This window comes from Gavialis gangeticus, unplaced genomic scaffold, assembly GCF_001723915.1.
Source record: "Gavialis gangeticus isolate Ggan-Ray unplaced genomic scaffold, GavGan_comp1, whole genome shotgun sequence".
NCBI lineage: Eukaryota > Metazoa > Chordata > Crocodylia > Gavialidae > Gavialis > Gavialis gangeticus.
The window spans coordinates 52,895,242-52,905,352 of NW_017728997.1; the positions used below are offsets into that span (position 1 = coordinate 52,895,242).

Sequence of the window (10,111 nt, forward strand, 5' to 3'; positions counted from 1 at the left end):
GGGGCAGGAAGGACGGGGACCTCCGGTGATGGCAGGACCAAGCCTGTATCACAGTGCTGGGAGCCCCATGCCAGCCACGCTTCCATGGTGAGATGCCTTCCTGGACGCCGCTGCTTCTGGGTGTGCAGGGGGCACCTCACCAAGGCAGTGGAGCCAGCATAGTGCTCCTGACAGCAGTGGCACTGAGCCTCCCTGCCCCACTCTGCTGTGAAAGCCCCTGGGGGGAGGGCAGTGGGGTGTGGAGCCCTGAGCCCCTCAGCCTGCTTCCTCTCCCACCCCCCACAGGCTCTGCTCTGGCTCTGCCACCCATGGGGTTTGGCAGGGGGGAGCTTTGTGCTCCACTCTGGTTGCAGCAGCTGCTGCCACTGCCACCTGAGCTGAGGTTCAGGTGCTGCTGGCCAACTGCAGCTAGTGCCCTCAGACCAGGATGGTCCCATAGCCCTGGCAACTGGGGGCCCCCTCCAGCAGGGCTTGGGGGCAGAGGGCTGCGGGTTGGGAGTGAGGGGGAATGGGAGGGGCTGTAGGTGTCAGGAGTGAGGGACATTGGCAGGGCTGGGGGAGTTGTGCTTGGGGAGTGAGGGGCAATACCATGGGCAGGGGTAGGGCACCAACATATTAGCCCTGCTTAACATCACAAAGCAGCAGGGGGATAGCCGCAGCTGGACCAGCATCCTGGTGAGCGAAGGTCGTATTTTGCCTACCACTGTTTTGTCTGTACAATGTTTTTCTTGTCCTGTTCTCTCTCTATCCATTACACACACCTTTGCACTGTCTTTAAGTTTAGCATGCAACCCTTGAGGCTGAAAAAAATTGTGTTTTACTGTATAGGGGCAATGGGTCTTAACCTTTTTGACTTAAGGTACCCTTTCTTAATGCTCAAGGCAAACCATGGAAAAAGTCAACTTGTAGCTTTCACTCATTTTTGACTGTAGAAAAATAATAGAGCAATTTTTCTGTTGTAAAGAACTCAAAGTCCACAACAGGCCAGAATATTTTCCTATCTGAATGGATTCCTGTTTGAAATCTCTGGGTTTATCTTGTGAATCATGTGTAGGTAAGGAAACACTTAACAGGTAATATATATACTGCATCACCTTTAAAAGGATCTTGTAGCACCCCAGGGTATAGTTTAAAATCACTGATATAAGGTCATAAGTCGGGTCATGAGGTCAGGCTCAGGTTCGGAGTCTGAATTGGACCTGACATGTATAGGGCCTTTCTTGAGAGTCAGAAGAGTGAAATTATTCCAGGAACCAACCTGACTGACTGTACAGTGGATCAGGTACCTAGCTTTTCATCAATAGATATCAAAATCCTTTACTAAGGCAGCTGGCTAACACTTGTTTTACAGAGAAGGAAACAGTGGCACAAAGGAAGTGATTTAACCATGCAAATGGTAGGACTGGAAATAGAAGCCACATTTCCTGAATTTTAGTCCCATGTTCTAGCCACTAAGTCTATTATGCCTTTCCGTATAGCTGTTGGGAAAACCCGAGCAACATCTACAACTATAGGCGCGAACATGCTTTCCAGCAACATGAATCAAAGTAAAAGGTTGAAAGGGAGGTGGTTCATTTAACATTGCAGTAGAGCTGGGGGATGGGCGGACAACCACCAATGCAAGCCCACAGAGCAAAAACCACAAAATCGGTGGGTTAGGTAACATAAGGGAAGTCACTTCTACCCCAGCCCCTGGTTGGGACTCTTTTAGGAGGGCAGGGAAGCCCAAGGCTTCCGATGGTAGGCTTACCTATCTGTACAGAAATGCCAGGAGCCTGGGGAACAAGCAGGAGGTTACTGGCCCTTCTGCTAAACAAAAATAAATACGATCTCATAGGGGAGCAAAAGGGCTGGGCAACCCCCGTGTCTAAATAGGGAATTCATGGACCTCCTGTATCTAAAAAGAGAGAAATACCACTAAGGAGGAGTATGCAGCAGTGGCCCACACCTGTAGGGAGTGGACTAAGAAAGCCAAAGCTAAAACCAAACTCAAATTGGCCACAGGAATCAAGGACAATAAAAAGTCCTTCAAATACGTGGGAAGTCGGGGGAAAAAAACAAGGGCAACATCGGACCCTTGCTGAACCAAATGGGGCAGCTGACATCCAATGGAAAAAGTTAATTTCCTTAACAATTACTTTTGCATTGGTTTTCCAACAGCCCAAGGGGATCACCCTGCCTGAAAGAGTGCAGGTTTACCAGGGTAAGGGAGAGCATATGCCTATAATTGGCGAAGCTCTTGTAAGGGAACACCTGGAGAGGCTGGACATCCACAAATCAGCTGGCCTGGATGGAATGCACCCAACAATGCTAAAAGAGCTGGCTGACATCATAGCACGGCCTATGGCTAGGATATCTGAGAATTCGTGGTACACGGGAGAGGTCCTGAAGATTGGAAGAGGGCCAGTGTGGTGCTTGTCTTCAAGAAAGTAAGGAAGGATGATCCAGGGGACTACAGGTCAGTCAGTTGGACCTCAATCCCTGGAAAGATCTTGGAAAAAATCATCAAAGAATCCATTAACAGGCTAATGGAAGGCAACATTCTGAGAGAGAGCCAACATGGCTTCACTATGGGTAGGTCTTGCCTGACCAACCTCATTTCATTCTGTGACCAGGTGATGTATCACTTAGACAGAGGAGAAGAGGTTGATATCATATATTTGGACTTCAAAGAAGCCTTTGATTTAGTTTCCCATGATGTCCTCATGGTAAAACTGGGGAACTGCAGCCTCGGCAACTTTACTGTCCAATGGCTGGGGAACTGGTTCCGTGGTCAGACCCAGAGTGATAGTCTCTGGAGTGGAGTCAACATGGTGCATGGTGACCAGTGGCATCCCCCAAGGCTTGATACTAGGACCAGTACTCTTTTTAATATATTTATAAATGGTCTGGATTTGGGGGTCAGAGGTGGGCTGGCTAAGTTTGCTGATGACACCAAATTATGGGGAAGCATGATCATGCTAGAGGATAGGCTGGCAATTCAGGCCGACCTGGACAGGCTTGCAAGGGAGGGAGATCAAAACCTGATGGCATTCGACACAGAGAAATGTAAGGAGCTACACCTCGGGAGAAAAAATCCACATCGTACTTATAGGCTCAGCAGTGCCACACTCACTAGCACCATGACTGAAAGACTTGGGGGTCATAATTGACTACAAAATGAACTTGAGCCACCACTGCTATGCCACAGTTGGCAAAGCAAACAAAACTGATTTGCATCTACTGATACGTCACAAGCAAGACCCAAGAAGTCATCTTCCTACTTAACATGGCCTTGATGAGGCTGCAGCTGGACTAGTGCATCCAGTTCTGGGCTCCACACTTTAGAAAAGAAATGGTGAAGCTTGAGAGAGTCCAGAGGAGAGCCATGTGCATGATTAGAGAACACGAGAATAGGTCTTATGAAGAGAGGCTGAAAGGCATGGGACTCTTCAGCCTGGAGAAGCGAAGGCTCAGGGGTGACTTGATGGTAGCCTATAAGTATATAAGGGGTGTGCATCATGAACTGGGAGAACATCTGTTCACCAGGGCACCCCTAGGGAAGACAAGGTCTGATGGTCACAAACTGCTGGAAGACTATTTTAGGTTAGACATAAGGAAAAACTTCTTTACCATCTGAGTCCCCAGAGTCTGGAATAGACTCCCACCAGAAGTGGTACAAGCACCTACTCTGGACACTTTTAAGAAACCACTTGAATTTTTATCTTGCTGGGATCACTTGACCCAAGCTGACTTCCTGCCCCTTGGGCAGGGGGCTGGACCTGATCTCGTGAGGTCTTTCCAGTCCTAATGTATATGAAACATTTGCCAGAAATGTGTGATAGCATTGATTAACTCTTACCGTCTGACAAGGTTAAAAGCATTGAACTCCTTTACACTTGCCTAAGCCAAGACTCGTCTAACCAGAGGCCCATGGACCTGAATGTGGCCCATGAGGAGTTAACTTGCAGGGCCCCAAGCTCCCACCTGGATGCTACTCTTCTCTCTTTCCCACCCCCCACCCCCTCCCATTTGTTCCAGCTGCAGCAACAGCTTGGGTCTCCAGGCTCCTCCTTCCTCCTCAGACTTCTGCTTCCTGCCCCTGCCCCAGGGTGTGTGGTGGTGTGGTACAGCCTGCATTGCTGGGGGTGCCCACATGGCACAGTGCAGCAGGGGAATCGGTGGCCAAGGAGCTAAAGGCAGGGGGTCAGGCCCCAAAAGTGTGATTGGGAGGTCAAATAATCAGGTTGGAGGAAGAAATGAGTTACTGATAAGTAATCTAAATCTAGAATTTCTCTGAAGCTGTCTTTTTAAAAAAAAAAAAAAAGGCAGTTAATAGAAAAAACTGCCCTTCTGTATGGTAGTAAATGGTAAGATGCTTTCATCTAAACATTTCCCAGTGTGAGAAATCCAGATGGCAAACTGGGCGAGAGGTGAGAACCAGACGAAATGTCTACAGAAGTGAAAATAGCTTGGTCCCATGCTGCAATTGAATGAAGTGCAGAATGTAAACTTCTGTAAGTGCCATTAAAATATCTGGAATTTGTAAGGATACTATGGCATGGATATTAAATGATGTTATTACATTGAAGTATTGTACTTTTAAGAGTGGTTAACTGTTTTGGGACAGCGTATTAAATAATACACGAATTCCCATGTGACAATTTGTCTTACCTTGCCCTAATAGGAATTTGATATTCCACTGAACTGCTTACGAGAATGCTGAAATGTCACTGCTTGGAAAGACAAGATGCTTGCTTTATATTGACACTTTGTTTTCCCTTTCTTTTCAGGGAAATTTATTTGACTTTCTGAGGCTAACAGGCTGGCGTGGATCCAAAGTGCTTTATTTTGGTGACCATCTGTACAGTGATCTTGCAGTAAGCAAACAGTCTTTGCTCCACTTATCTGTCTGTTTCAGTAGTAAATGGTGCTGAAATGTGGCTTAGTCCACTGGACTGTAAGGAAGGTTTAAGCCCACATCCTGAAGTATTTAGCTGCTTAACTCCAGTGGAAATTGCTGGGATTTCAAGTGCCTAAACATGTCTTGAGGATCTAGGCCTTAATTCTTAATTCATGTGTTTGTTATTTTAGTTTGTTTGCTAAGTTACCTTTTCCACGGTTAGATCTCTCGTGGGATTTTAAGTGTCTTAATTTGTTCTGTTTTTTCTAGAACTGTGTCAGATTTAGTGGAATTATAACATTACTACAAGAATGTGAAATGGTTGAAATGAATGGATAAGCTATATGGAGAGAAAGGGCAGCAAGAAATGCAGAGCAGATCTTGGCTGAGAATTACTTAGGTGAAAAACTTTCATCTAGGGATCTTTCACAGGGAGTCAAATAGAGGGGAAAAACACTAAAGTGAATAGAATGGAGTAATGGCAGTAATAAGCTGTTGAGGGATGGAGGACAGTGAAGGCACAGGTAAGGAGATTACTAGTAATCTTCCTTTTCACATTAGTTGTGCTCATCACCTCTTAGCTCACTTGGTCTGGCATCCTCCCTACCATATTGGTGGTTTTTCTCATGTTGTATTACCATTGGCTACCATTTCATCTAAACATTTCCCAGTGTGAGAAATCCAGACAGCAAACTGGGCAAGAGGCGCGATTTAAATGTTTCTAGAAGCAGTGAAAATAGATTGGTGCCACTCCTGCAACCGAGTGAAGTGCAGATTGTAAACTTACTGGAGTTTGTAAAGATACTATGGTGTCAGTATTAAATGATTAAATTACCATTGGCTACTGTCAAGATTTCTTATTGATCTGGATTGCTAGAGGACTTATCCCCGTGCCTCTCAACCTTTTTAGAGTCGAAGTGCCCCTCCACAACGCTTGGAATTGATGGCACCTGGTTAAGAACTACTTCAGACCTCAGCTTGAGAACCTCAGCTTACCTTAGTGGTTCTCAACCATAGGATGCTGCCACACTCCTGTCTGTATTATGGTAGTCTGATAAACCTAAAGCAGTCAGCAGCAGAGGCAGAACTAGTGAATTTTGTGTCCTGGGCAAAACTCCCCTGTGCCCCTGGGGTTTGGAGTCGGGGGCGGGGGGTGAGGAGGAGGGTCACCCTAGGTGTCCCTACGCAGAGCTTCTCTAGCTGGGCAGTGGAAAGGGCTGCTCTAGCACAGCAGGAGTCCTCTGGTTGAGTAGCATAAAAGGCTGCTGCAGCCCAGCCTGATCCCTTTGGATGGGCAGTGCAAACTGCTGTGGCCAGAGCATGTGCTTTTGCTACAGGTCTTCCTGGTCCAAACCCATGTGTTCTGCCTGGAAAGGAAGGGACATGAGACAGTACCACCTTTTTGGCATGCCTTTGCTGCTGGGAGGAGCATGTGGGGTTGGACTGGGAAGTGGTTCAAGAAGAGCCTGGGGCCCAGCCACAGCTACTTCTTGATCAGCCTCCACAGGACATGCATGGGACAGCTTTTAACCTGGGCACAGCAGCAGCCATGTCACAGCACCTCTGGAAGAGGCTTGTAGCACCCCAGGGTTTTGTGGCATCTCAGCTGAGAACCACTGACCTAACCTATTGGGGATTTTGCTTATAGGACCATGCAGTTTTGACCATCTTATTTAACTTGGATGGCATCAGAGTAGCAATTTTGGGTTGCTGCCTGAATTTCTGTGGCAATAAGTTGCTAAGGCATGAATCTCACTTGTGTCTGGGGATAACATACCTGAAGTACTGTGATTTTTAATTCTAATGGATGTTTTAATTTTTAATATCCAGCTAAGCCAGTGTGCACAACCATTCAATTTTATAATTGGAAGCGAGTTACCCCAATTGGATCACTGGTCCTCCTACTCTGACATTAGTTCAGTGAGTGGTTCCTTCTTTTTATTTAGAGGTTTTGAAAGCCAGGCTAATATTTCTTCACAAAAAACAACCATTTCTAAGGTGCAAGGGGTTGTATGTTTTTCCCATGACTTCCTGACTTGGAATCTTTCCAATTAAGCTTCCTCAGCTGGATGCAGGCTATTTGCCTTTCACAGCAGAGTAAATTTAAATAAATTTGAGGTATCAAAGCCTCTCTTCTCCTTCAGAAGGCAGCAGGTCATTTACATTTTTAAGACTGTTTTAAAAGATTTTGTTTTTTAGATGACTTTAGGGTAATCCAAATGGTTACTCTCTATCCGGTTGGCTGTTAGAGCTCAAGAAGAATTCTAAAAATGTGCATCTGTAGAGATGATACGCCCTTGAAAAATAAATAAGGCTGGCCACACTGAGACTGCAGTGCAGGCAAGAGTTCATTTGGCTCTTCCTTCTGTGGCGCTTCGTATTGGAACCTGAATACGTTAGCACTGTAAGCCTACTTCTTGTGCTGTAGTCACTTACTCTTTAGGAATATGTTGGGCCTCTTCGGCTGAGAATGGTTCAGTGGTCTCATTTGTGTACCTGACTTTGTCTGAATGCTTCTCTCACCCCCATTTGTATTCTAGATCACTGATACTTTAAGTGCATCTTTCCCCACAGCTGTGCACAAGTTGTGGGCATTTTTTTTTAATGAGACCCCCCCTCTCTTGGATCTCAAGTTCCTGAACAGAAAACACTCTAAAATCACATATTGTTTGTGGTTTAAAGAATGCCCCTCCCCCCCAACCTCAGTACTTCCTCACCCTATCAGGAGAATCCTGATTTATTTTTGAGATTAGGATTTGCAGTGTACCCTGAGACCTTCTTTTCACTCTTTCCTCCTCTTCCCTTCTTTGTGTGTAAGGAGGAATGTTCCACGAACATTGTGTCCCAGATATTAAGGACAGGTGATTGAGCCTTGCGGTCTAATGCAAGACTTGATTGTTTGGTCTTCATGCACGTGGACTGGACTATGTCTGGATCCTAAAGGAGGAAGTAAGACTATTGGGTGAAAAACACTTTTGTCTCTACATAAATTCCATTGCTGTTTTTCTGAAAGATTTTCTCCAGTAATATTCCAGACCTAGCTGCCACTGTGCTCCACATAAACATTGTGCAAGTACTTATCCTAGTGACCTTCATGTGACCATACTATGATTGTGAAAGCTCTGGTTTTGTTCCTCCAAAGCAACTTTTCTCACCTTCTGAACTCAAGAATAAAATATAAAACTCAGATTTGCCTTCCCACTCTCTGACATCTAGGATCTCATGCTGCGTCATGGCTGGAGGACTGGCGCAATTGTACCAGAACTGGAAACTGAAATCCGGATAATTAATACAGAGCAGTACATGCACTCGCTGACCTGGCAGCAGGCACTTACTGGGCTGCTAGAGAGAATGCAGGTAAACTGGAGTAGAGACTGTCAAATGGGTTGGAACAGGAGTTGGGACCCTTTCAGTAGCAACAAGCCAAAATAACACAGCTCAGTCCTAATGAAGGCCAGAGGTGGCAGTTGTTAGATATTCTGCCACTAGATGGCACATCTTGTGCAAAACGTGCTGAGGGGGTGGGTTGGGAATATAAATTTCCATGACACTATCATTTTTTTTTCATGATTATTTGTTAATCATGACTGAGGCAGCACTGGTTAGCAGACTAGCACTTACCTTAAATTCAGATCTTCAAAATTTTGGTCCTGGTTTGAGTAAAGGAAAGAGCTCTAAGTTGTACCTTTTTGTACTGATTTTTAAGATATACTGTGCAATTTTAACAAGACAGATGTAAGGTCAAATAAATTAAAGATGTCGGAGCTCTTTGATGTAGGAAGATAACACTAAGTAGATACTGTTCTGTACACATCCTTTTGTTCAGTGACATTATCAAGTCATTATTATAGCTTCCCTCTAATTGCAAAGCATCATAAATGTGAAGGGGAGAAAAATGTGTTTCAGTGAGGATTTCTTTTTTAATCAACCAAACCAGGTCAAGTGTTTAGGGAAGGGGGGGCAAAATACAGTCCATAGGCTGCATTTGGCCTACTAGGCACTCTCATCCAGCCTGAGGCACACCCCCAATGAACTGTGGCCCGCCCAGCCCTTCCTCCTATGAGGGTGGGAGTGAGGTGCCTACACCTGCCCCAACATACCCTATTATGCCTTGCTCCCACTCATGCAGGGCTGGACCCTTCCACCCACTAGCACTGGCAGGGCTGCTCCTGCAGGTTTCCCTGGCATCCTGCTTCCTCTAGGCAGCAGGTAGACAAGGGGGGTGGGAGGGCACGGACCATGGGGTTGGGACTGGCAGCAGTGCGGAGCCCACACCCAGGGCGGCAGAGGCAGTGCAGAAGTCAGCTGGGCATGGTGTGGGTGTCAGGAAGGGGTGGGGGGGTATGGACTCCCCCCAGTGGGTTGCAGCCCTGGCAGGCAGTGAGAGTGCCATGCACACACACACCACACCCCCACTGTACATACCACCATGCGTGCACATACTCCCCCACTCCGCACTATACAGCCCCCCACCATACACACAGCTCACCACACCCACATGCACACCTCCCACCATACATGCACCCCAACATGTGTGCATGCACACACACACAGTCTCTCTCACACACATGCACACACCCCTACCTCGCTGTGCACGCATGCACACCCAACCCCCCCCACACACACACACACTAAACAAAACTAGAATTTAGTCTTGCTCGGGGGGGGGCAAGGGGTGGAACTTCCGGTGGCAATGGTCAGGGGTTAGGAGTGGGACTTTCAGCCCCAAGATGGCAACCAGGGGGTGGGGCAACTGTAAAGGGGCGGGGCTACCCATGTGGCCCTCAACAGGTCACCAAACCTTGTTAAGTGGCCCTTCTCTGGAAATAATTGCCTGCCCCCGATTTAGGGATTAGCATCGGGGGTTGGCAACCTGTGGCACACGTGCTGAGCGTGGCCATTTTGATTGATTTGCTCCAGGAAGCTGCTGCCAGTGACAGAGCCTGGGCTGCTCCCAGCAGGACTTGCAGTGTCCCAGCTGCCTGCTGGGAGCAGCCCAGGATCCCGCATGGCAGCAGCTCCCCAGAGCCGGGGCTGGCTGCAGCTGGGAGGCTCCAAACAGCTGCACCAGGCTCCAGCACCAGCTCCACACTGGCACACCTTGGAGCCGGCAGTGGGGGCAGGGCCTGAGGCAGTGCTGGGACGCTGCAAGCCCTGCTGGGAGCAGCCCAGGCTCCAGCAGCTGCCCAGGCAGGGGGCAGTAGGACTGGGGGGCAGGGGCTTTAGGTG

The 10,111-nt window shown here is 47.4% G+C and overlaps 1 protein-coding gene across 1 annotated transcript in view; it reads left to right on the forward strand.

The window, feature by feature from the left end:
• NT5DC2 (5'-nucleotidase domain containing 2) overlaps nucleotides 1-10,111 on the forward strand; it is a gene marked incomplete at its 5' end in the record, with an annotated part of 52,230 nt that overhangs the window by 35,959 nt on the left and 6,160 nt on the right. The window contains 2 exons of the mRNA XM_019505228.1: nucleotides 4,773-4,859; nucleotides 8,099-8,239. Coding sequence (XP_019360773.1) covers nucleotides 4,773-4,859; nucleotides 8,099-8,239 — 228 coding nt within the window. The remainder of the gene's footprint in view (nucleotides 1-4,772; nucleotides 4,860-8,098; nucleotides 8,240-10,111) is intronic.